The 27,252-nt window shown below is 46.0% G+C and overlaps 3 protein-coding genes and 1 long non-coding RNA gene across 9 annotated transcripts in view; 3 read left to right on the top strand and 1 right to left on the bottom strand.

Moving 5' to 3' along the window:
* Positions 1–4,430, top strand: part of LOC100837705 — a 28,306-nt gene extending 23,876 nt beyond the window's left edge. For 5 of the 6 annotated variants that reach the window (XM_024460932.1, XM_024460930.1, XM_003573673.4 and 2 more), the window contains 4 exons: positions 526–910; positions 1,172–2,710; positions 3,637–3,844; positions 3,962–4,430. In XM_024460932.1, the coding sequence (XP_024316700.1) occupies positions 526–910; positions 1,172–2,710; positions 3,637–3,844; positions 3,962–4,062 (2,233 nt within the window). In that variant the 3' untranslated portion in view covers positions 4,063–4,430. Of the gene's footprint in view, positions 1–525; positions 911–1,171; positions 2,711–3,636; positions 3,845–3,961 lie in introns of those variants that run through there. The other variant, XM_024460933.1, reaches the window with a different exon arrangement.
* Positions 4,431–8,113: 3,683 nt separating this feature from the next.
* LOC112272011 lies at positions 8,114–11,940 on the top strand. Its single transcript, XR_002965654.1, has 2 exons — positions 8,114–9,096; positions 11,475–11,940. It is a non-coding gene; the product is annotated as an uncharacterized LOC112272011 (long non-coding RNA).
* A 396-nt stretch (positions 11,941–12,336) lies between these two features.
* Positions 12,337–13,512, top strand: LOC100837401 (peptidyl-prolyl cis-trans isomerase). Its single transcript, XM_003573672.4, has one exon. It carries the CDS (start codon positions 12,468–12,470, stop codon positions 13,014–13,016), a length of 549 nt encoding a protein of 182 aa, XP_003573720.1. The 5' UTR covers positions 12,337–12,467; the 3' UTR covers positions 13,017–13,512.
* A 12,437-nt stretch (positions 13,513–25,949) lies between these two features.
* On the bottom strand, positions 25,950–27,252 carry LOC100835422. Its single transcript, XM_003571608.4, has one exon. It carries the CDS (start codon positions 27,170–27,172, stop codon positions 26,123–26,125), a length of 1,050 nt encoding a protein of 349 aa, XP_003571656.1. The 5' UTR covers positions 27,173–27,252; the 3' UTR covers positions 25,950–26,122.

The raw sequence follows: 27,252 nt of genomic DNA, 5'->3' as shown, positions 1-27,252 counted from the left end.
CTTCTTCGGTACTTATAACCTTCAATTGGAAGGGCAACAGAATTGCTTGAAGGTTCCTTGTGAAACAGTTATTGTTTTGGAGAAAGTTGTTCTATGAAGAGGTAGAACCCGAAACATGCAAGTTGTGGACCAAGGTTACTGGAATTTGGCTGTGTATTTGCTATTTCACCTTATTCTTGACCTTCTCATAAGAAATATGGATGGCAGCTTTGCTTGATTGAACGCATGGTTTACTAGATCATACATTTGCTTGATCACCATATTAGATACTTGGCGCTGGATATCCACTGGCTTTGGCCATAATGAGTTTTGGAATAAATGAGAATAGATAGCATCCTATTAGGCTATTGACCTACTGAGATGTTGGTGCTGAATTTGGTTTGCACCATCTAATGTATATTTTGCTCTGATCTTTTAGGCATATTAATTGTATTGCTAGTCTGGTAAACAAAATAATCACCGTTTTTATAGAATCCTTCAAAATTATTTGTGCTAATTTCTAGTGTATCTCCTACACATGTGCAGTGATGAACAAGAACTTACCAAATTGGTAATCAGTGATCTGTACTATCATATACATGGAGAACTTGAAGGTCGTCCGATTACTCCTGGTCCCTTTCAGGAGCTTTTGTGTTTCCTTCTCGAGCTTCGGTTTTTTGAACGCAATCCTTCGGAGCAACCACGTAACACCTTCCAAACAGCCAATGGAAATTTTTTGTTTGACGTTGCACGCATGCGTGATGAGCTTGGAGTAGATCTTTGGAGTCATTCAGACTGGAAACCGTGCAAAGTAGTAGCTGATAAAATGCTGGATATCATGCATAAAGCAAATCTGATGAAGTCCCATGCTGATGCAAAGCTTTGTACATTGAGGTCCTTCATAACATTTCTATCTGTCTACATTGGAACAGTAAGTTGTTAACTTGGATCTTTTCATTTGTGCCACTTTTTCTGCATCCTGTTGTCTACTTTGTTCTTTGGTAATTGCACCTTAGTTTATAAACATCAGCCTTAGCTTTGTGGGTTCATAAACCTATGTTAGTGTGTCAGTAACTGGACTTGTCGACATAACCCTAATTTGATGGCCCTAAAGTAGAAAACAGGATGGGTTCTAGCACCTTGTGTAATTTACTCATTTTGTATTTGTCCACTAACCTTACAATCTTTCCAGAGTACCAATAATAAGCTTGACTTACCTGATGGAGGGATTTCCGCAACTACTACACGATCAGCAATTAGATATGCGTGCAAATCTTTCCAGTCAACTGTTGATCTGCTATTTCCTGAAGTTGATACAAACGAGGTTTTGTTTCCTCTCTTGTCCGGGCAAGTGGAATTATTGCTTACCCTTACCAGGATCTTATTTCATCAAGCTAAGCAAACCAAGAGCTTTCGTGATCTGCATTCAGTTATTGTAATTCTTATGAAAACCGCAGGTGCTAGCATTTCATTTTTGGTTGATCTCATGCCAGCCAGTGCTGCTCTTAAGAAACCAGTGAAGGCCCTCCTAGTTCTGCTTTTGTCATTATTTGAATTCATTTATGTTGAGGATGACATGAAGGATGAATCAGGTGATGTTAATCTGTTTGGTGAGTCATCCCTTATAAGTACAAAGTTGTTGCCTGTACTCTGCAAATTGGCTGAGAATAAGGAATATTCTGAGCTTGCTATTGGATCAATGGACTTAATATTGAAGGGCGTTCTACCTCCTCATGTATGGGTGCCTATTCTACAGAAGCATTTCTGTCTCCAGGCAATACTGCATAAATGTCAGAATGGAGTGATACTGTCTACTCAAGTAATATTGAATTTTCTCTTGACCTTGGGGCGAACAAAGGATGGTGCTAAAATTCTTCAGTCTGCAAATATTTTTGCTTTCTTGAAGGTACTTCTGAGTCAGTTGTCTTTGGATGACTCTTGTTATAGAAACTCTTTGAGCACCCAAGCAAAGGATGTGAACCTCTGGGGTTTGGGTCTTGCTATAGTTGCCTCTCTCAACCATTGTATGGATGATGATATTTCTCGGAACAGTGTTGCGAACAGTACTATCAACTTCCTCTCAGGACAGGTGCCATTGATGTCATCCTATCTATCTGCCCAAAGTGTTAACACTCATCAAAACAAGAAAAGAGCGCCATTGCAACAGCCACAGACATCACTTTCAGCTCTCAGTCTAACTGAGAATATCCTCACACTTCTCTGTATTTTAGCAAAATATCATTTTCCACGGGACACAAGTATGATGGAAGTAGATTCTGAATTAAGAGAGATTATCATCCACCTTCTTGCATTTATAAGCAGAGGAACTGCAAGGACTGGTGATTCTCCAAACTGGAACCCATCATTTTTTTGCCCTCCTACCGGTAAAGAAGAACTGTTGCTTCATGAAGATCCACCACTCATCAGGAGCAAATACGGATGGTTCAAATTTGCTGCAAGTAGTGCTTTGTCAACGGCAGTAGTGTCTGCTCCTTCGAACACATCATTATCTTTAGTGATCAGAGACAAAAGCGCTGGAGATTCTGATTCTGTGAAACAGACTCGTTTTACCGAGATGATGGCTGTACAAGTCTACAGAATTGCTTTTCTTATTATGAAATTCCTGTGCAGTCAAGCAAAAGAGGCAGTAAAACGAGCAGAAGAGCTAGAGTTTCTTGACCTTGCACATTTTCCTGAACTTCCCATGCCAGATATTCTTCATGGTCTGCAGGTAACTATTTTTCTTTGCACAATAGATCTGCAGTTAACTATGACTGTTGCCTTACGCTCTTATTATAGGCTGCTTTCTGCGATGTTGTAACGTACGTTCCAAACTTCCAAATAAAACTTCTTAGGTGCTAAGGCCTAGAAATGTATCGAGTGTAACATTTGTAGAGAATGATTAATTACATATACATTTTGTGAATAAGTACCATAGAGGCATAGAGCAAATGATAGAGCTTGGTGCAATATTGACTTCAGTCTTATGGTGAAACTCAGATCTGCATGCAACTGTTCGGGTAACAATATACCTGGTCTAATCATTATTTCTTAGAATCGTGTGGAATCACAGTAGTATCATCATGTTCTCATATTATGAAATACTTAGGTGCTTAATTGTTTCCTGTCCCTCAATTCAAATTGTATGGTGAGTACTAAGTCGTTAGAAATTTAGACATTGAGATTTCAAGGTTTGGAGTAATCAAAGTTAGTTGATTATTTACAACTCTTAGTTTCAAGTAAAATGGTCAGATATTCACATGGTTGTTGAAATCGCTGTTCTTGTATTACCTTCCAGTTACATGGAATCAAAAGCATGATTCTAGCCATCAATCAGATTAGGTTTTGAGTGATAAAGCGAACACTCGAATAACTCGGAAATTAATGTAAAATTGAAAAGAAAAATTGTTTCATAGGTAGTATTATAAGATATTAGATTCTCCGATTTATCCTAAAAGACTTCTCGGATCTTATCAAAACCCTTGTTTTGAAGACATTGATGGCTAGAAAGCTCATCATTACTTAGTCCAGCTCATAGGAAATGCTATGGGCTATTTGCCAATTTCACATGGACCATGATCAGATCTATGTCAGAAATGCGAAATCAATATTTTGTTGGCTTGTGTTTTTCCTGATAAGTTGCTGTGATCTTTCCAGGATCAAGTGGTCTCCATTGTTACTGAAGTACTGCAGGCAAATGGATCGAGCAGTCTCGGCTGTGAGACAGATAGGTTATGCCATTTTCTGTTGGTGATTCTTGAAACATCACTTTACATGGAACTGTGCGTATCCCAGTCATGTGGCATCAGGCCAGTACTGGGTCGGTTTGAAGATTTTTCCAAGGGAATCAAGGCTATGCTTCACGGTATGCTTCCTATTTGAAATGAAGATTTTGTAAATAATTTTTAAGGGTTCACTTAATCTGTTAACAATATGCTGCGCAATTCATTCACTTTCTCACTTTTTTTTTCTTTATTTGCAGCTTTAGAGAAGCATTCCAATTTTAAACCGTTGGTTAGGTCACTTACTCAAATTGCCACATTATTGTATCCCGGTCTTTCTCAGAGTAGCATTATCATGTAAGTTTTGTAAACTTGTAGTATCTTTTTTCTAAGAAATCACTTTGGTAACTTTCACAGATCGAATTGATTAGTCAGTTAAGTCCTGTCAAAATTGGTCCCATGATATTTTGTGAATGTATGGACCAAGGTCAGTACTTTACTCAAAACTTCTAAGGCCAGTAGCAGCTCGGATCGTAGCCTTATTCGTTAGACCATTTTCAGTTGATTTTGGGTACTTCAAGTAGAAATGGATAGGGGAAGAGTGTATTCTAGCAATTATATTCACTGGAACATCAAACGGTTTTATCATAAACCATTGTTGTACTGAGAAAATTAGGTGTATAACATTGTTCAGTTACTAGATACTCCCTCCGTCCCACATTGACTTAAACTTGTCTAAATATGGATGTATATGTATTCAAAAGACGTCTAGATACATGTAATATTTCGTCACTTGATATGGGACGGAGGGAGTATTACCCAAGGGATTCATGGCACTGCTGCTGTGCTCTGCCATACGTATAGGTCATGCCTACCTCAGTAGAGATACCACTCCGACCACTCCAGAAGCAGCGCAAGCAAATCTACAGAAGAATGGTAGGACTACATTTGGCGTGGAAATGGTGACGTGCATCTACGTCATTTTTAACCCCCTTGAAGCTGAAGGATGGAACGTTAGAATTCCTTGATATTCATCGAACCTTAAAAGCCTCCTGTCCTTTGTACATTCTTGCTCCTTATTGTAAATATTTCTTCGAATGTACTGGCAGGGTCTCTTCTTCAGTTTTCAGTTTATTAAAAAAAAAACTCCATTTTTGTGATGCCGTTATGACCGCCAGTCCAGTGATAAACACTATCACAATCGCTGCACACCATGCAGAACCGAATCGTGAAACTTGTTGAAGCATGGTTTCAATATTTTCGGAAAAGGCAAGTGTAAGCCGTGCAAGGCCTGGGAACTTAGTTCGGTAAGTCGTTTCAGTGAATATGGTATTAATATTTCGTTAAATACAGTACTCCTACGAATATATATAAACCATTTTGGTATGGTTTTTTGGGTAAATACTAAAGTAACCAATGTTGATGCGAATATTTAGAGCATGAGTACATGAAAGCCCTAAGTACACAACCATAACTAGTCTCAACGGTACTGTATGTACGTGTAGCATATAGCACGAGGTCAAGTTCTACAAAAAAGGGACAAAATGGTCTCTGATCACAAACCAAAAATCAAAATTCGGTTCAGTTCGGTTTTCGTCCGGTAAATATGCGCAAGCTTCATAACCTGTGGCTGTGACCAAAGACCAAAGTGAGGGTTCTATCACCTTTTTCTTTCGGGAGACCAAAGTGTGGATTCTTGGGCGAAAACGATATCTATTGGTGTCGCAACTGATGCCCTGGACTCGATGTTCATCAAGTCGAGGGTGATAACGTACGTCCATGAAGCTTCCTTGTGTGCACTTTCGGACGCCAGCTAGAGAATCTTGTCACTATATAATTCGTATGATGTAAACGTGTGAACGAAGCTGTTGATTCATACGCATACAAAAATCGTTTGAAAATTGATGAATCTATGTGTTGTTTGTGCATCACCTCGGGCCAATGGGAATAAGAATATTTGACTACTATCTAGCTGCCTAGCTTGCCTAACAAAGTGTACATGCAGGTTCGACGACTCATCAGAGTGTTGTAAATAAACTTGCAGCCAAAAAAAGAGTGTTGCAAATAAACTTGGTTGAGTACGTTCCAGTTGTAAAGCACTTAATTACGTGCGCCAGTAGGCCGAGCTGAAACCGAAAGGCCATGCATCCAAGCACCGTCCTTTTTGCTCTTGCTTTCGACCAAGCTGCATTGACACAAAAGCATCTCCGTATAGTGGATCTTTAAATAATAATAAGAAACTGGTATTCTGAGTGGATCTGTTCTCGCCTTGTGTTTCTATATTTTTCCCTTCACTGATGTAAAAAGGAGATACCTAATTCTTTTTAATGCATTTACTTTCCAGTTGACTCAAATTGTCTTTTTAATGCATTTACTTTCAAAAGAAAGAGGTAATGCACCCGCTTGTGCTATTAAATTTGAGTTGGTGTCACTTTAGTCCTAAAATTATGAAATTGCACACTTATGTCCTAATTTTATTTAAAGTGGTTTACACGGGGTCTTAAGATGATTCTGACACATTTGACATGCCTACGTGGCTCGTTGACCCTATGCACGGCAGCAAGGGGGGCCATAGATCATAATCAAGGGCAATATAATTTAGCAGAAATCCCTTGCGCAACGGCTTCAAAATAAAAAATGGCAAAACTATCTGATCGGTGTTTGTGACTACTCTATGTAATCGATTCTTGGGCTAACGATGACCGTCCTTAGGCTAGTGTTTCCAAAGAAGATGGCCTCGTGTCTATTGTTGTTCTTCTTTTTTCCCATTTTTTATTTTGAAGCCGTGTAGTCCACATTTTGCTAAACCCCTCCAGTTCTCCTGAAATCGCTGCACTATCCACATGGCAAATTAGAACTCTACAATATGATTTGGATTAGATGTTTCCACTCGCTAAGTTCAAGGATTTAAATACACGATTTTTAAAAGTTTATGTAATGAACATTTTCCGTCTATGAGTTAAAAAGAGACCTCTGGTGCAATTCTCTTCCTTTCACAGATGTTTGAATTGAAACTGTATGAGAAAAATGGATTTTAACCATAACTGTCTGTGGTATGTTGTAGCCAGTGTATTGCTTCTCGTTCATGCAACTTGTTGTAATCATCCCTGCACATTGATGTACGAAAAATTTATTTTAATTTGTAGTTAGCATAGTATGTAGTCCCTCCGATCCATAATAAGCGTCTTAAATTTAGTACAAAATTTGTGCAATTGTGTACTAAATCCAACACTTATTATGGATAGAAAGGAGTATGACTAGTATACGATAGGCTGCACATGTAGTTTATTAGATGGTTTAATCATAGATCGAGGACTGAGAGGAGCTAGTAGTGGTGCATCTAATGCATTATACATAACCCAGTTAATCTGCTCACCCATGCACATATTCCCTCCAAAAAAGCCATTCCGCGTGTGTAAATATATGCACTACTCTTATATGTAAACACCTATGACAGCTTCGTGACCATCGAATAAGAATCCTACTTTGCATTTACATTAACTCCAACAAGATGCGATCTTGCATATCCAAATTTCGGCCACAAAGAGAACAAAAGGCACAAAAGAAACATGATGTGATTGTCCAGCTAGCAACTCAAATAATAGCCGTGCAAAACACTTTGCACGCATATGCGTCCCGCACCACCTTGCTGTCCACATAAAAAAATTAAAATTATAGCAATTTTTGTTCTGAGAAAATGAAAGATGTTTTTTTTTAATTTCTCAGCCGTTGAAGAAATAACTATTCTAAGTCACCTCTAAGAACCATCCGATTTGAACATGAGATTCATGTAACTTACAAAAGATGTGAGAAGATCTTTGCTGAACGGCTATCAGTATCAACTATAACTATTTCATGTATCCAACTTATAAGATTTTCTAACTTTGTTCAAATCAAACTTCTCCAACTTTTAGCAAAATTATGAAAAAACATACTGATATCTACAACGGCAAATAAGTATAGTATGAAAATATATATCATGATAGGATTAATAAAACTACTTTAGACTTGTATATGTTGTTAGATTGTTCTACTCCCTCTGATTAATAATAAGTATATTGTATTTTAGCACAAAGTTAGCAAGTTTGCACTAAATCCAAGACACTTATTATGGATCGGACAACTTTGTATTAAATCCATGGCACTTATTATGGATCGAAAGGAGTATAAAATTTGTCTACATCATTTGATGGAAAGGCCGATGGTTTCAATGTCTTTTTCTAAAATTTAGAAAACATCAAATATTTTAGAGCGGAGAGTATTTATTAGAACTTGCGTAGTAATCTGTCTCTAATAGTGTGTTGACGTAATTATTTATTAGAGCCTGGAAGCCATGGAGTTTTTTCATCAAAATACACCAACATGGAATTTAGTCGAAGCAATCGTCGCAATGGAACATAACAACTAATGGCTAGACCACCGAAAGACAACCTAGCAAAGATCACTTCTCTTGGGCAAAGTACGCAAGGACGAGTAGCTCCGATTACGAAACACAACACAAGTTGGCATAACCCAAGTCAAGATGATAACTCGGTCATCCAGTTCTTGCTTGTGTTAGCTTCTTTCTTTGGATCAATGAGGACTTTCTGGGGTCCTGAAGAGCAGGTTTCTGATGAGGAAAACACTATTTTAGATCAGGAATTCACTGAAGAAGAGGTGAAAACTGTTGTTTTCCAGTCTTATCCTGACCCAGATGGTTTTCCTTTTCTGTTTTACCAAAAGTTCTGGGAAACTATTAAGGAGGATTTGATGGCTCCATTTAGAGATTTTGACCAGAATCAAGCATACCTGTTCAGGTTGAATTTTGCCATGCTTACCCTTATCCCAAAAGAAACTCATGCCACTTCCCTTAAGAAGTACAGGCCTATAGCCCTATGGCTCCAGCGCGCACACACACACATCCCTTCCGAAACTCTCTCCCGAAACACTCTCCTAGATCAGCCCCTCCCTTGCCGCCACCAGGGCGCGCCACCAGGCAAAGCCCGCGCGGCCACTGCGGTGGCAGGGCTCTCATTCACGTTTTTGCTCGGCGAGTCGTCAAGTGCCTCCATGGCTGCGCTCGGTGGTGGTTGACGAGGCGGCTGTCTCCGTGGTGTTCCCCGGTGGCGACAGCCCTGGCCTCGGCTCGCGGTGTGGTTGCCCTGGCGGTTGGCAACGGCGCTCTTGCGGCCTGTTGGCTGGGCCTGGGCGATCTGCCTTTCACGGCACGTCCACAGGCAGCATGGTGGGGTCTGCGCTGCAGAGTGCGGCCACTGATGGATCCTCTTCTCCTCGTTGGATCTGGCCAGTCGAAGACCTTCGTCGACTCTTGAGAAGGTGAGGTGTCGGTGGTGCGGTTTGCTACACGAAGGCGGTGGTGTCTATAGACATCTTTCCCTTCTGAGGCGTTATCAAGGTACTTCCTTTCCACCCCGCTCTAGGTTCTCGGGTGAAATCCCAAAGTCCTTGGATTGGGCGGCGGCGACGTCATTGGCGTCACGTCCCCGTTGGGGGCGCCGTTGGGGGAACGCTAGATCTGTGGGTGTGGAGGTCCTGGTCGGTTGACGGCTGCTGGGTGCGTGCTAGTCGGTGGCACTAGTTTGCATCGTCGATGCCAAGTCTGTCATTGTCAATGCTTCGATCACTATCCTGACGATGTGTTGGTGGATGACGGTGGCGGACGATTATGGTGCATGTGCATACGACACACATTGAGGATTGCTTGAACGCTTGTGCCTTCATGTCCTTTGGATTTGGATGTCGGGCAGTGGTGTTCGGTCCGGGAATGCTGTGCCTTGGTAATGGCCACCCCCTTCATCAGAATTGTAGGTATAGCCCAGTGGTTTTTGTTTGGTTGATCGTTGTATTTGTCTTGTCGGACTTGTTTAATAATTCAATAAACTTGGTTGTGTGCATCATTCTGATGCAGAGGCCGGGGCTTTTGGCCTCCATTTTGAAAAGAAAACCCAAGCCTATAGCCCTTACTAACTGCAGTTTTTTTTTGCCAAAGCTTGTACTAACAGACTGGGAACCTGTGCTGGCAGGTTGATCTCCTCTAACCAAACTGCTTTTATAAAAGGTCTGTTTATTCTAGAAAGTGTGGTTTCTGCTCATGAGATAATCCATGAACTACATAGGAAAAATGGGGAAGATGTTATCCTGAAACTAGATTATGAAAAGGCATGTGAGAGAGTAGACTGGTCCTTCTTGGATCAAATGTTGGAGCTGAGAGGTTTTAGCCTTAACTAGAGAAACAAGATTAAAGCTCTGATGCATAAAGGATGTTGAGAGCCACTTCTTTGAAACTGGGAAGGCTGAGGCAGGTTCGATATGTGTTTTCCAAAATGTTTGCTAAAGCAGTCCAAAATGACCTCATTGCTGGATTTCTTACTAATTTCAGGCCTGGGGGGTTGATTAGCCTCCAGTATGCTGATGGCACATTAATCTTCCTTGAAAACAACCTGGAGAAGGCACAAAACCTCAAGTGGATTTTAGCTATGTTCATGAGAATCAACTTTGATAAAAGTGATATGATCCCCATTAATCTGCCTGAGAATGATCTTTGTAGACTTACTCAACATTTTGGGTGCAAAACCAATCAACTTCCCATAAAGTATCTTGATGTCCCTCTACACCATATTAAACTTACTAAGGAGGCCCTTCTGCATGTGGTTGACAAAGTTATCAAAAGGGTGGATGGCTGGAGAGGGAGGCAGATTGGTGCCTATGGGGGCAGATTGGTGCTCATTAATGGCTGTCTTGCCAGCAAACCTATCTACTTGCTCTCTGTGATCAAGTTTCCTGCCCGGGCCATTCAGGCCATTGAGTTCCAAATGGCCCCCTGCTTGTGGGATAACTATGATGGACTGGGAAATATCACCTGGCTAATTGGGAGCTTGTCTCTATGAAGGAGTATGGTGGACTCGGAATTCTCGATCTTAGAGATCTTAACTTGGCGTTGCTTGCCTCACGGATTAAGAGGTATCAGCTTGATTCCTAGAAAATTTGGAGAAGCTCATTGATTATAAGTATGATGACCTATAGCCAATTTATTTGCCAATTCACCTAACAATACTTCTCCATTTTGGAAAGGAATTATGTGGGCTGCTCATGCTGCTAAGCAAGGGTATAACTGGGGAATGGTAAAACTGTTAGGTTTTGGGAGGACATGTGGTTCGGTAGTTCCAACTTAGCTATCCAATATTGGGATATATATTTTATTTACAGTGAGGTGTGGGACGGTAGGGAGCTGAAAATCTCCTTTCGGAGAGGTTTTGATGAGCATATGATGCAAAGGTGGTATGAGTTGGTTGCTATTGTAGAAGCTGTCTCATTGTCTGAGGAGCCTAACCAGATGATTTGGCGGCTGCACAATTCTGGCATTTACAATGTGCAGTCGTTGTATGTGGTAGTTAACTTCAGGGGCATTACTCCTGTGTTTGTGCAGGCGCTTTGGAAAGTAAATATCACCCCGCGTTTTCTTCTTGTGGATCTTGTCACACAATAGGCTATTAACTAGAGATAATCTGACCAAACGACAACATGTGCCAGATGCCTCATGTTTTATGTGCTGTGAACCTGAAAGCATCAACCATTTGTTCTTCTCCTTTTTTTTTTCCGAAAAGGATTTGTTCTTCTCCCTGTGATATTACTAAACTGTTCTGGGCCGAGCTTCCAGTTATGCTTGATGTTCCACTCTTGAATTTCTATGAACATGTTGCTAAATGGTGGCTTTGTAATAACAAGCATGTGGTTACTAATATGGTTTTTTCTGTGGACTGTTTGGAAATTCAGAAGTGATCTACATTTTGGTCGTGTGCTTTGGTCTAGTCTAGGGGTGATTTGGCACGGGCTGCTGTGCTTGTTAAAGCGCTGGAAAATTTTGTGCCCAAGAAGAACCTATCTACGCTGAAGAACTACTTGCTGCTCTTGGAGAACAAGGTGTCGGAGGCTCCCCGAATCCTGCTCTGATGAAGAAAAGGAAGATTCTACTCGCAGGGCCTGAAACTCCTCATGCTTAGTGCGCACGGCGTGCATTGTCCTGAATGGCTGATGGTGTTTGCCTGTAATGTGGTGTGTGCATGTAATGGCTGAATGTTCTGCTCGTTGATGTTGGTTCTAGGCACCCGATAGGGTGTATCCTGTTTACTTTTCAGTTTTCCGCATCTATTGTAAGACAGTGTTGTTTCATTTTCAATGAGAATGGAACAGCGCGTGGGCCTTTGGCTCTGAAAAAAAAACTCTTCCTTTGTTTCTAGCAGAATAGCAGCATCAGATTGTCAACAGTCACAAAGAAACATAACAATGAGAACTCTAACAATGAAACAGATTGTCAACCTATATAAACTGTTTGTGGTGGAAAACATTTTCAGTTTTAGGGATGTTTATTGGAGAGAGAGAGAGAGAGAGAGGTTTCTAGAAAAGGTTTGGAGCTGACGTACCGGACGACTACATACCGCACTGTCGTCTAAATATTGGAGAGACTCTCTAAACAGAGTCGTCGTCTTCGAGTATACGTATTTTACACGAGAAAAAAGAGCTGTCCTAGAGTGGGCATATATATTTACGCGGTATAATCGCTGGAAGCATCAAGCATATATCCCCTTTTCTAGACAAGCAGACGTCGCCATGCCCCCAGCTGCACCTATATATAAACCATCACCTTCTCCGATCCCTTGCAAGTCTCAACCAAAGACAGAGTCAGCAAGATCCCGACTCACGAGTGCCGACTGTCGAGTGGCCTGCGTAGCTGATATATATATAGCTCTACTCCCTCCCTCCAAATTCATGGCGTCGTCCAAGTCCAATAACCCCAGAGTGTTCCTGGACATCGCCATCGGCACCACGCCCGCCGGTCGCGTGGAGATCGAGCTTTACGCGGACAAGGTGCCGCGCACGGCGGAGAACTTCCGGCTGCTCTGCACGGGCGAGCGGCGGTCCCGCTCTTCCGGGCGCGCGCTGAGCTACAAGGGCGCCGCGTTCCACCGCGTGGTGCCAGGGTTCATGTGCCAGGGCGGCGACATCACGGCGGGCAACGGCACGGGCGGCGAGGCCGCGGTGGCCGCGGCGGACGGGCAGCGGTACTTCCACGACGAAGGGTTCGAGGTGCGTCACGACGCGCCCGGGGTGGTGTCCATGGCCAACGCCGGGCCAAACACCAACGGCTCCCAGTTCTTCGTCGCGCTCGACAGGGCGCCGTGGCTCGACGGCCGCCACGTCGCCTTCGGCCGCGTGCTTGAGAGCAGCATGCCCGTCGTGCGCGCCGTCGAGAAGGCCGGATCCTGGAGCGGCAAGACGCTCAAGCCCGTCGTCATCACTGACTGCGGCCAGCTCTAGCTCTAGCTAGCTACAACAAGCCACAAGAGAAATCAAACTCGACGGATGGATCCATCTTCCGTTCGCGCGGGATAAAATATGTCCATCGGTATAATAAATTTAACAGTGTTGCGCTAATTGTGTGTTGTGTGCTACAGTGTAGTAATTAAATTTGATCTGATATGTACTATTTACATTTTGAGCGTCTTGTTCCAGTTTTCTTTTCTTTTTTCGCGAGGATTGTTCCAGTTTTCTTGATTGTTACTACTCCCGATTGGGCAAGTGAACTTGACGTTTCAGTTGAGCCTTGCAGTACAAGTGTGAAGGGTACAATGACCTAATTGGTGTTGATGTTGATGTCCACCAGTATGTCCCAGACTCCCATGGGTGGGAATCAGGCACATATCATTTGGACAATATTTTATTTTGCCAGTTGATGTAATGATTGGGGTCCCATGAAGTTAGGAGTGATCAGTTTTAAAGGGGAATTAGTAAAAGTTATACGGTTCTGCTGCTATTGTCTGGTTAGAGATAAATTGATTACTGAGTTATTGAATATGATTTATGTTTTAAGATTTGGAACGAACAATGGAAGGAAAAAAGTGGGATGACTTCTAAATAATAATCCAACGGCTCTGATACGTCAACTGAGATTGCTTTTTAAGTAAAAGGTTTACATGTAAGTTGACGAATCAGAACCGTTGGATTAGTATCTAAATCTCATTTATCCTTCTTTTTTCATTATCCGTTTCAAATCTTGAAACACAAATCATATCCAACGTCCGAAGAATCAACTTATCTCTAACTAAAAATCGAGCAACTTAGATATAGCAAACTGTTGATAAAAACTTTCTTACCTGCGGAGCAACATCATATACATATACGTGTTCACAATACCCAGATTATAAAAACTAACTAGCAATACTGCATTATTTGCCATCAGTTAGTAAATTACATTTGGCGAGTCTGATACCATGTCCATGTATCTTAATTAAGCGTGACATTCAGTTCCGTGGGAGATGGAAGCCAGCTCTACAAGTGTACAATGGCCTTGGTGTGTTTGACGTGGATATGATGCGCACAAGCGAACCTGCTCTTCTGCCGGGGCACCCAAGACAGCGCCAGCGGACGGTCCATGCGGCGGGAATCGACGGTCTACCTGCCTTGCTTCTCTCGCGCGCGGGGCCTTCTCCCATCCGTTGCTCGTCTTTGTATAAGGCGCGGGCCATTGGGCATTTATTTTGTTCGTGTATGTGCTGTAGCAGTACAACTGTACAACGTCCTACAGCATGCGTTATTCTGGTACGAACGTTTACCGTGTTGCGATGAAACAACAAAATAAATGATACATTCAAAAACATGCATCAAAATCTCTCTTTGCTCTTCTTTAAATATTCCTTTTTTTTGTCTGATTCGGAGTTGTTGCGCGAGTCTGGTAACGATCCCGCTGACGATGGATTCTCTCGCGGAGTTTTCAGTCCAATTCGGTGCAGGAAACGGGCTATCCGGTTTAGTAGGCCTAATATGCATGCAATCTTGGGGGACCCATAATTTTTTTGGGAAAGTTTGACAGACGACGGTGAAGGGAACTGTCCGTACTCAGATTTGGAGTTGTTGCCAGACTCTCGTAACGATCCCGCTGGTGATGGATTCTCTCGCGGAGTTCCAGTCCAATTCAATTATACATACAATCTTGAAGGCCCACAATTTTTTTGGGAATCCTTACTCAGATTTGGAGTTGTTGCCCGACTCTCGTAACGATCCCGCTGGTGATGGATTCCCTCGCGGAGTTCCAGTCCAATCCGAAGTTTTTTTTGGAAAGTTTGACAGACGACGGTGAAAGAAACGGTTCGTATTTTTTAGATAGGTATAAATATCATGGAGCAGTTCCGATAAGTATTAGGCTTCGTATTTGGTTTCGTTCACGCAAAGAAAAGGAAAGTTTTGCTTGTTGCGCGGGTTAATTGCGTTTCATCTTTTTTCTTTAATAATGCGTGCGCTAGTCCCGTGCTCCTAACTGATTTACAGAGATTGCGAGTTAAATGGAATAATAAATGGGCAGAACACATACAAGTGGGCATACAACTCTTATTTGTTCTTTATCAAAATATATAGCAGATCGAACTACGACGACACTGCATTGGGACAATTAATTAAGCGAGTACTACTACGGAGTACTCCTGGTACACTTAACAGCAGATCGAAGAGAAACCAGCAGCCGGTCGGGCAAACAGAAATTAACAAGCTGGAACTAGCTAATTTAAGCATTTAAGCCGGAAAGAGTGCGAAGAGTGCCTCGTCGTCGAGGTGGTCGGGCGCGGGGGCCGTGACGAGAGTCACCGCCGCCGATACAGAAAACCCCATTCGTGATCCTCCTCCAGTGACGGTTAAAACGGACCAAAAGACACACCGTCACTGGAGGCCTCTCGAGACATCCACGAGCCCATTGTTGTCTAATCACTAGTGACGGTGAATATTGTCCCGAAACAAATCACCGCCACTCACAAGTGGCGGTGTTTTCACCACCACTGGAAAAGCGCATGGAAACCCTAACAACCATCAGTGGCGGCCGTAAAAAAGAACCGCCACTGGTAGACCACCTCATACATGATGGTGCTACTCAGTCTTAGTGACCTTCTCTGAACCTCTTAAGCACCGCATGATCATTAGTTTAGTACTTAACCGGAACGGGGAACGCACTGAGCACTGAGTAGTAACCACCGGTAAGTGAGGTGGCGAAATCCTTTTTATGCTGGTCAGAACTCGTGTAAACTAGCGAGGTGGGACTAAAGTGGGGAAACAGGTGGGTGATCTTCAGTGGCGGGTCTCAAGTTACCCGCCACTGCTGAGGCTTCCAGTGGCAGTTTATTTTTCCGCCCGCCGCTGGAGGTCACCAGTGGCGGTTTATCCGTACACCCGCCACGGGTGACCTTCATATATATAACTACTATGCGAGGCCGAAGCTGTTCGAGCTCGCGCTTCTGTCTTGGACCAGCTGCGGCTCTGCTTCTCACCGGCGGCGAAGCCCTGCCAAAATTGATGACAACGGCTCCAAGGTAGCTCTCCCCCACCCTTCTCCTTCTTCTTTCTCTCACTTCTTCCTCCGCTTCTTCTTCTTCAATTTGGCCAAAAAGCCATTAATGGCGTGGTGGCCGGTGGTGGCAAATCCGGCCCCGATCTCTCTCCGACGGCTCTCCTGGGCTGCCCCCGCTGTCTCTAGAGCTCTCCCTCACCCTAGTGAGGGCCCTCCCTCCCGGATCCCTCGCTCTATCGCTTTAATTTTGCTCCGATGAGCGCTCTCTCTCTCTCTCTCTAGCTCTCTCTCTGGAGTCCATGGCCGCTGCTGCTTATGGGGGAGCTTAGCCCCTGGGGTTAGCCCTAGGGTTAAGCTTAACCTCGGGACCGGTGTACGTGCATTTTCAAGCATATTAAATGTGTGTTGACACCGGCCTTCGTGCCGTGTATGTCTTATGTGATGTGATACCGGCCGTCGTGCCGATGTGGGTGGGGGTAATTTGTTTTTGATGCAGGCATCGAATTTCGTAGTGCAAAATGCTATTTTTTTAGCAAATGTCATGCCAAAATTTTCCATTTTTGTCGATCAAGCTGATTTGTTTATTTTTTTAAAATTGTGTTGTAGCTCGATGGGCTGTGCTTGGATGTACGAGGACAAGTTACGTGTTGAGTGGATAGAGCGGCTGAAGACTTTTGTCGATGCCGGCATGGAAGATATGCATAAGAAATGGGGTGATAAGATGTGTTGTCCCTATGTGAGACATCGAAACAGCAAGCTGTACGACCAGAAGATGTCGAGATGCACTTGTTCATGCGGGGATTTGTGTCTGGTTATTCAAGGTGGACTTCTCACGGGGAGGATGGCATTGAAGTCGATGATGGCATTGAGATGGAAAACATGGAGTCTGACGACCAGCCTGGTGAAAAAGCATACCGTGGCGAGGATCCAGTAAAGGACGTTTCAACCGGTAGGATGGTTGAAATGCTGGACGATCAGCATCTTCAGAATCAATTGGATGACCCCGAGGATGAGAGGGTGTCCCGTAAGTTCGAGAAGCTGAGGGAGGATGCCGAGACACCGTTATATGAAAATGCCGGCGTGGATAACAGTGTGCTAGAAGTAACGCTTGAGCTTTTGCGTATAAAGGCAAAATACAACATCGTGGACTCGGGATTCACGGAGATCTGAGTTACCTACGTACGGTACTTCCTCCGGGCAACAAGTTGCCTAAGAGCACGTACGAGGCGAAGAAAGTTACATGCCCCCTCGGGTTAGAGGTCATCAGATACCATGCTTGTCCACTATACTGCATTATATATAAGAGCGACTACAAAGACATGCACAGCTGTCCAGTATGCAAAACATTCCGATACAGGAAGAAAGACCCCAATCCTGACGGCGGCGAGGAGGAAGAAGTGAAGCGTGGTCCAGCGGCAAAGACGGTGTGGTATCTCCCGTGTGGCACCAGGCTGGAGCGTTGGTTCCAAAACGAGAAGTAGGCCAGGTGGTTCGTCTACCACGACGCGGCTCAGACAGATATCGATCCCGAGGGAGTGTACCGCAACGATGATGGAGTCCTCAGACACCCGGCAGACGCGGCTCAATGGAGGACTCTGGACGACGAATTCCCCGAGTTCGGCGCAGAGCACAGGAACATCCGGTTCGAGATGAGTACGAACGGGATCAATCCGTTCGGAAACTTGAGCAGCAAACACAACACATGGTCAGCAAACACAGCAAACTCGACAACTTCATCGATCACGGTGTTTTCCCGTCGGCGCCCATCCAACCAACCCCACCCACACCGGATCCTTCCCCGCTGGGAAATAAGAGCACCTCATGCTCCGGCACCGAGTGCCAGGTTGACCCGCTTGGGCCACCCGACGAGAACCTCACCGTAAGCGTCTTCGCGCGGTACGAAAAATAGTGAAATACCACTATTATGCTCCAATCTATTAATGATGTTGCCATGTTTGTAATGCGCAGAAGGGCATCAAATGCCGGCTACACATGCCGACGGTGGGGAATCCTCTGGGCGCGCGCGGGTTGCTGATGCCGCGTACGGCTGTGGTGCACCACGTGACCCTATGAGACGACATGACCATGGTGTAGGTGGACTCCGTGCTCAAGGGCTTCAAGGACGAACCGGTCCCTTATCCTCCGCACGAAGAGGCGACGACCCTAAGGCATTGCATCAACTCCTTCGTCATCTAGCCTAGGAGGTTGGTGGTCCTCGCTACGGAGCCCTCTCCGTCCACATCTCCGTCGCCCCGCCTCGGTCCGTCTCCACCCACCCGGCACCTGACGTGTCCATCGCCGCTTGGCGCCTCACCCGGTCCTTTGGACTATGAGCCCGCAGAACGAGACTTCTCATCTGCGGCGGGGTGCAGCGACGACGATGCAGGCCAAAATCCTCTGTCGCTGCCCAAACCCGAAGCCCCGAATCCATCAATACCAAGACCCGTCCCTCGGAGAGCCGCAGTAGCATCGGCCCCGTTGGAGCCCCGTCCAAGTGCCCCATCTGGGATGCAGGTCCCCCATAAACCGGACAATTCCGACCTGAGACGTAGGAAAAACAAGAGGGGGACAGGTGGCAAGGCAAGCAAAGGCTCCTCCAAGGATAGGAAAGAGTCGTCTTCTACGGGAAGACAACCAAAGACCGCGCCGCAGATGGAAGGGATTTTGGAGGAGCGACCAGACATTCTGAAGAAGCCCACTCACCCCCTTGTTGGAGATAGATTGCCTGATGGATCTTATTTCGTGGATAGGCGATTCTCCCAATTTTCGTTGTTCCACCCCGGACAACTGATGGTGTCCCCGGATGACCTGTATCGCCTGCCACGGAAGATGCAAGAGCTCCATGAAAAATACATGAATGTGGCATCATCAGGCGCAGACCTAACAAATCTGGAAATTAGGGTTCGAGTGCCAAAACATTATGGCTTATTCGACTCCAATAAGGTTGAAATCCAGAGGGAAAACGACGTTACCTTCGGCATTGACTTCCTTGACTTGTTTCACCTCTTCAACCGCAAGTGCCTCGACAACGCCATATTAAGACTGTGGTGTGTACACTACACGAGGGAGGCCTATAAGGTGAAGCAATATGGCATGGCCGTCGCCGACCCCCGTCTCTTCAACGCCACTTTGCTTGGTCCAGACCAATTATTGGCCGAAAGTAGAAGGTTGGCGATTGAATACCTCACTCAATTCATGTTGAAGCCCCAAGACCGCCGTTTTATATTGATATTGTACCATCTACAGTAAGTTGTTTTCAATTCGCATGAATACATACATCTTTTTCCATCAGAAGACTTGCTTGTTATATTATTTGGCTGACACAATGTGCGTCCTTTTGTGAAACAACGGCCATTGGTTGACAATCGTCATCTGCCTCGATCTTGGAGGGGTCACATATTTTGATCCACTACGACGCAAGGAGAATGAACCACAACGTGACTGGGACCCGATCAAAAATGTCATCGACTCAGCCTATCGCGACGCGGTGAAATGGTACGCGATGGCCGGCTTTAGCCGCAATCCCGACGCTCTCCTCAGGCACACTTTCAGGTTCCCCTGCGAGCAACAGCCTGAAGGATCAGTCTATTGTGATTACTACTGCACGCACACTATTCAGCAGTTCATCAACGACTTCCAACCGAAGGGGAAGAAGACCTTCGAAGAAGTGAGGAATTTCTTTCTGGCCAACGCCGAGTTAGACCACAACTCAAAAATTATCATGTACGAGATCCAGAAGGACATTGGCGAAATCCTCAATAAGGAGGTCCTCAAAACGAGAGGGGATTACTACTGCGGTGGGATTGTCGCCAAAAGTGGTTAATTTCTGGGGAACACTTTTATATGTGGCTCATTCTTTCAAACACTTTGTATACATGCATGTGACTTGAATGTTTAACTCATGTGGAACTTTGTAATATATTTGCTGCTATTCTGTTGCTGCTATTTTGTAATATATTTCCTGCTATTTTTTGTGCTGTGCTGTATTCCTACTATTTCTGCGCTATAGGAATATTTATTTTTATACATAATTCATTTATTTTTTTCAGAAAAAAATAGTACGAATGGCGGTTATAAGCCACCGCCACTGAAAATATAGAAGTGGCGGTTAGGCACCACCGCCACTGGAAACGGTTCCAGTGGCGGTGGCCATAGACCGCCACTGGAAATGTCCAGTGGCGGGTACTGCGCCCGCCACTGCTGTACTCCACGCACTTTTCAGGTGGTGCCGGAGGGATTTACAGTGTCGGTTTGTAGGTCTTCGGTGGCGGGTATTTTATTCCCGCCACCGGTGCTAAAAACACCAGTGACGCAGAGTTGGTGGCGGACGTGATAACCGTCACAAACCCCATTTTTTGACCGCCGCTGGAGAGGTTTTCTGGAGCAGTGGGCTCAGCCGGCGGACGAACCCCGCGTCGTACTCCGTGAGGTCGCAGGCGCCGCTCGCGGCTGCCACGCCCTTGCTGGAGACGCCCCGAGGCAGGTCCACCACCACATGCTGCTTCTGCCCGTCGGCCACCGCGGCCACGACGTGCCCCGACCGCAGCGCCAGCGAAGCCGGCACCGTGAACTGGACCAAGTCGGCGCACCGCAATACCACCACCAACGTGGAGTTCTCCTGCAGATCCATCGAAACGAGCCTAGGGCTTTTGCGTTCTTGCGCGTGTTTCCGCGAGGTATGTGTTTTCGGCGTGTGCTGCGGGTCGGGCTCTTGGTGCGTGCCTGTGTGTATATAGTATGGGTGGAGATCGGTCGATGCTGCGGACGCGGGCTCGAGTCCGAGTCGGCTGATGGGACGATGTGCGGGCGTCTGAATAGTGCGTGTCTGCTTTGAATTATTTATACAAACTAGCCGAAATGCCCGTGCGTTCCCACTCCACAAAAGGTGGATGCTGTCTAGTAGGTGAATGACAGCCCGGTCTTATTGTTCCTCTTCCTGATTATGTATGCGAGTGGGATGACTCCTCGGTTGAAGACCTCCGGAAACCAAAAGCTCGAAAGATGGAGAAGCACTATCACAAAATCCTTTGCTGCTGCGTTTCCGACTTTCCGTACGGGTCATAAGCCTTCTCTCACATTGCAAGATTTCATAAAAAAACCTGTAGCAGCATAAACAAACACAGGGTATTTAGTAAGCTAGCTAAATTCGACGCATGTATATACACCGATCAACTGAGGAAATTAAAACAGGGTATTTAGTACCTAGCTAAATTCGATCCACAAACGATGTATCTCTCTGAATTAATGGATGGAGCTAGTAGCTAGCAGGTGCACTCTTTCTGGCAAAGTACTGATACACAAGGGCGGCCTGATTCGACGGAACCCCACGCGTGGAAACAGACGGGAGCAAGGCGGCTCGGGGTCCGGCGTTGGACGACCTCGTCGGCGCAGGTGTGAGGCGCTGGCTGGATTGCCCAGATAAGAGGAGGGAACGATCCTGGGGCCCTAGTTTTGAAAACCGGACTACCGAACCGGCGAGGCTCTCGGTTCAGGTTTTTCCGGTCGAACCGCCGGTTCACCGGTTGAACCGGAGCGGTTTTTTAGATACAAAATAACATATATATGTTGTAATAAACATACAAAATCCCTTAAAAGGAAGCCCACCCAATTCTTTTATCGGGCCTTGTACTCCTCCCCCAGCCCACCATGAGAGCCCATCCATGGGCCACAAGCCCACCTTTCCTTCCTTATCCTCTTGCTGGCGCCAGGGCCTGCGCGATGGGGTGTTCTCGGCCGGGAGCGACGGGAGACCACGAGATTGATCCCTGCCCCGCCGCCCATGATCGCTGCAACCCAGCCCCTCGCTCGTCTTCCTCCTCGAGCGAGCCGATGAGCACCGCCACCCTTTCTTCCTTCTGCCCCATCCCGTTGCCCCAGCCCCCTCGCTCCTCCTCGTCGTCCGTCGTTGCCCGGGTGCCGTCACCGCCGGTTGGTCTCCGCTTCGACTCTCTCACTCACTCCGGATTGTTTCTCCTCCTCTCTCTTTGCTGGATTAGCTGGATTCGGGCGTCCGCGGACGCGAGGCGCGGGATCGACCGGCGGGGAGGCGCTGGAGGTGGAGAGGCGTGGCCCCGCGGGATCGGCAACTGAACCGGGCGGTTTGAGCTAAACCGTCCGGTTCACCGGTTCGCCTGGTTTTTCCCAGTCCCATGGGCCGTCCAGTCCAGTGCGCTAAACAGACCGCAGAGAGCTCCGGTTCCGGTTTTTTCCGGTCGGACCACCGGTCTGGTCCGGTTTTCAAAACTAGGCCTGGGGCTCACCTGTCATGAAGAAACAATGATAGACAGTTGGCGGTGGACCTGGTGGTGGCAGATTGGAGGGTGGATGCGGCGGCGGCCCTGGCGTTGTGTTGATGGGAGCAACGAAGGCGGCTGCCAATGATATGGTGGCTAACTAGGTAGCATCCGGCCAGGGCCGGTCCTGTGATTTCGGGGGCCTCGGTCGAACTTAAAAAACCGGGATCCTAATATAAACATCTAAATAATATCTAAATATGTATGTATAGAATATGTCAAAAACTCGTCACAGCACATAAAATTTTATAAATTTATCCTCTCTGTGATTTTATCAAATCATCTACTCGCTTTCTCTTTTTTCTTTTCCCGGATGCGTATTTCTTAGTCGACATGACAATCTCAAAACTTTAACCAACAATTAGGGCTAATTAAACCTATCACAAAAGGCTAGCTTACAAATAGATCCACCTAAATTAATTTTGGCTTCAAGGCGTCAGCGATGTCTAGAGTCTAGTGTAGAATTCCTCGTATAGGCCGATCTGCCGACAGTCGAACTGTCGTTGTGCGTCTGTGCCGATTTGCATCTTCGTGGGTGATTGCGTTGTGCAGCGGCTTGTGCCATGCGTTCGGACTTGTAGTTTCTGTCCACCCGTAGACGTACTCCCTCCGATCCATATTAGTGGTCGAAATATTACATGTATCTAGACGCTTTTTAGGCATAAATACATCCATATTTGGACAAATTTGAGACAATTAATATTGATCGGAGGGAGTAGTAAATTTTTTAGAGATGCTTGTAGGCCGTAGGCATAATTTACGAGCAAGTACATTGATCGATCCTGTCCTGACTATCGTAACGATCCATGGGCCATGGCGTGGAGCTTCGCTGGGAGAGAGGGATGGATCAGTTTTTCTGGCTCGGATTGGATTGAATTTCCTGAGATTGCTTTATGACTTTTTTCACACGATCCATAGTCCATACCGATATTGATACATGCTTGGTTACGGGAGGCTGTATTGGACCGATCGTGATTGATACGTTAAGTTTGAAGTTGTGTTGTATTCGTGATTGATTGAATCTGGACCGATCTAGTGGAGTTCCAGTCCAATTTGGTGCAGGTAACGGGCCAGCCAGCTTAGTAGGCCTAATATACATGCAACCCTAGGGGCCCACAAATTTTATGGAAAGTTTGACAGACGACGGTGAAGGGAACGGTCCGTATTTTTTAGATAGGTATAGATACAAATATAAGTCACTTATTTCCGAATGGAGGGGTATAAAGTTTCTATAATTCTGGTTTCGTGCAACACGACGTCTCTGGTCCGAGAAAGGAAATGGAAATACTAGACTTGGAGAAGAAGATTGGAATAATCGGCCGTTTGGGGGGCCGTTCGGCCCGCATTACTTGAGTACCGGGTACGTGTGGGGGTGCGATGATTCATTGAGTTCGTCATTCTAGCTAGGCCTTTATTACACATTTCCATTCTATACCGTGTTTTGTTTTCAAGTTCACATGTTACAGCATGTACGTTGTTACATTATATAAAGAAAAATTTATATTTTTCGTTTCTCAAAATGTCAAAAGTACGCAAAATGTACTGATTTTCGTGTCTGGTCAACCGACACAATTTATTTTCCTGTCGTTTTTTCTGTCGGGTGGGATGTCAAAACAAAAGTTGATGAAACCGGATGCCAAAATGTTTTTTTGTCGGTCACCGTTAGACTTAGACCTATCTGCCATGAAAGTTCTTTGTAACCGACACGCAAATTCCTTTATTTGACACGCCAGTTCTGTCGGTATTTGCCTGACGGTTGACCGACACGAATTATGTTTCTGTCAGTTTTGGAGTTATTTCGACGGTGTTGCACCGTCACTATACTCTGTGATCCTGGTAGTGGTTGTACTTGTACATTATATAACAAAATATTATATTTTTGTCTCTTAACTTATAAAAGATTACACAAAATATCCATTTTTTGTATACTTTTGGTCATTCAATTGTCGAAAGCGGACACATTTGGTCCCTTTTCCCGCCAAGGCGGTTTTGGTGCCAGCTTCCACGTTTTTACTATACCTCTTGCCACGTCGGCTTGATGTTTACTTAATTAATGGTATGACCATGGTCCCACCCCTCGATCTGACCAGGGCACTCGAAAGTCGAAATCATCAATTCCAGTGGGAAGTTTCTCCTGCTCAAAAATGTAGCCCCAAAGCAACCACAACAGCATCCCCCAAAATCCACAAATCCGAGCACAATAGGAAACACATACCTTCACTCGGGGAGACCCACTCGGAACCTCACCCGGCATTAGCATCAGCTCGTCAGTATCAGCTCCAGTTGACATGGCGGCGGTGGTGACTACGACCGGGGAACGGGCAGGGGCTATGGGAGAGCGGTAATATGGTGATAGGTGATCCTAAGCTACCATCACAGTTGACCTCGACCATCGGCGGTGCTGCCTTTCCTCTCACCGGCTAGGGTTTGGGTCGAAGGGGAGAAGGGAAAATGGACTCAAGCTCGAGTTGGGTCACGGCGGTCAACTTAAAACCGAGGTGGCAAGCATACGTGGCAATGGAATAGCAAAACCATGCCGCGGTTTCCTTAGACAGTTGGATGACCAGAAGTATACAAAAAATTGAGGAACGTTTTGCATACTTTTTGACAAGTTGATGAAGGAAAAATATACTTTTGTCTTATATAAATTGGTCTACATATGCCAAGACTTTTAACTTTCTACATGCAATACCAGTGTTGAGAATTGGAAATATCCATAGTTGCAAATTGTAGGACTACTCGCTGTAGGCAAATAGATCCAATATTTTTTTTAAGTATTTTATGAAACTACTACAAAGGCACTCCAAAATGCATGCATGTCGTCATAAATAGCCCATGGTTAAACTTTTTCTAACTTCGACTAACAATATGCAAATAATAATAGTAATATTTTGATGTGTCAAATGAAAACAATTTTTATTTAAAGAAATTTAATTTTATTATTCTTTTATATTGGACTGTAACTAGCTAGTTTCCTGTATTGGTCGAACCTCTAATATGTACTAGTACACGGTAAAGATATGAAGTCAAGAAAAGCTTCACCTGATCAAGGTACCAACAAGGATTGACCAGGTCAATCTAGACAGTCAAACAAGTCCATGCAAAACTAATATGTATACTGTAAATCGCGATTTACACTGTACACACGCTTTTCTAATATGTATACCCTCGACCACCGAGTCGTACCGACACCATCTAATACTAGTGTTGTTCAAAAAAAGCTATTTTATTTATTGTACTAACATGTCCATGCAAAACTAATGCCAAAGCGTTTTTTTTAAAACAAAGAACAAACGCAGATGTTCACAACACGACGCGTACACTTCTCGTTGTGAACGCACAAAGGCACACCCTAACATTTTATGTGCACCTATGAAAGACTGAGGCGGCTGATCTTGAGAGATTGACGAAGTTACCGCATATGCCTCCCTGTTTACGGATACGTCACCTACTACTGAAAGAATAGCGTCGACTAAATCCTGAAATGATCCAAAAAAATATAAACACACATGTCAAATTTAGGAGTTGAACCTGGATAGGCTGGTTTCACCACAAGGAACCAAACCATCCGAGCCAGGCTCAACTTTTCAAGAGATGTGTATATTAGTAACTGTGATTGTCATGAAATGAACCGATAAAATATGATGCAATAATATCCATTCAAATTTGAGATTAATTTACTCAAATCACACATACAACACCAACTTGCCCACTCTTAGAAGTTACAACACATGGGTAAATACAGGAAAACACACACCCACAAATTACCAGATATATAGAGCACCGTCTTCGTGCTCCGATCAGAGACCCACAGCCATAGCACCAAGCGCGGCGCTAACAAACACCGCAAATCCAATGGCCGACAGATGGGCCCCACGACCGTCCTTCCAGGCCGCACTGTCATAAGGGCTGTTGTCCACCAGCGGCTGGCTCCCGAACCCTGCCGATCCCACGGCACCACCCTGTCCAGCCACGCCCACGGCCCCGGCGCCACCATAGTTTCCTACCCCGGCCGCGGCCGGTGCAATTCCATAGCCGTCGCCCAATCCTTCCCCTGGTGCCACTCCTGCCGCCGGTGCAGCTCCATAGCCATCGCCCAAGGCGCCTGCAGCCACCGGCGCAGCTCCCACGGCGCCGCCTGCCCACGGGGCCACTGATCCGTCACCGAGCTCCGCCGCCTGCGGGAGCTGCGCCGCGTGGCCGTTGCCGCCTTCCTCCTGGCCGAAGGGCAGGCTGCTGCTGTGCGCGCCGATGGGCTCCGCGAAGGGCGGGAGCGCGGCGGCGAGACCGGGGGATCCCGGCGCGCCGCAGCGCTGCGCGTGGCGCGGCTCGTCGCTGGCGCGCCAGGCGAGCTCGCCGTCCTTGTCGCGGACGCGCATGTCGCCGTCGTCCACGAGCTCGAGCGTCTGGAGGAAGTTGGTGCCGTCCGTGTTGGTCTCGCCGTGCCACACCTCCTCGCTGCCGTCGAACACCTCGAGGCCGTGCCAAGAGAAGAGCAGCGTGCACGTGTTCACCGTGCTCACGGGGCGGCACTCCGACTCCCACACGCTCGTGCCGATGCCAGCGGCGCCCTCGGAGCCCCCGTGGGCGGACATTGTGACCTCCACGTAGCAGAAGTCGGCGCCGAGACCGCCGGCGCCGGGGACGGTGTGGGTGCGCACGAAGTAGGCGGCGTACTTGCCGGACGGCGACGTCAGGAACGGCACGGGCGGGCTGGCGTGTCCTCCCGGTGGGATGCTGGCTAGGATCTGCTGCTTGGACACGCGCTCCAGGGTGCCCGCCGGCGCTGTCGCTGCTGCCAGGGAGCACGAGAGGAGTAGGAGGACGGCGATGCTTCGCAGGAGCTCCATGGCTAGCGAGGTAGCTTGGATATAGGCTGTTGCTATGCCAGTTGTGGTTGTTGCTTGTGTGCTTGCTTGCTTGCTTGTGG

The sequence above is a fragment of the Brachypodium distachyon genome, chromosome 3 (genome assembly GCF_000005505.3).
Source record: "Brachypodium distachyon strain Bd21 chromosome 3, Brachypodium_distachyon_v3.0, whole genome shotgun sequence".
Lineage (NCBI taxonomy): Eukaryota > Viridiplantae > Streptophyta > Magnoliopsida > Poales > Poaceae > Brachypodium > Brachypodium distachyon.
Note: the sequence above shows the minus strand (reverse complement) of the source record. Positions and strands in the feature narration are given on the sequence as shown.

What these genes read in the sequence shown, in the direction of transcription:
- LOC100837401 (XM_003573672.4), top strand. Translation starts at nt 12,468, where the DNA reads ATGGCGTCGTCCAAGTCCAATAACCCCAGAGTGTTCCTGGACATCGCC.
- LOC100835422 (XM_003571608.4), bottom strand. Translation starts at nt 27,172, where the DNA reads ATGGAGCTCCTGCGAAGCATCGCCGTCCTCCTACTCCTCTCGTGCTCC.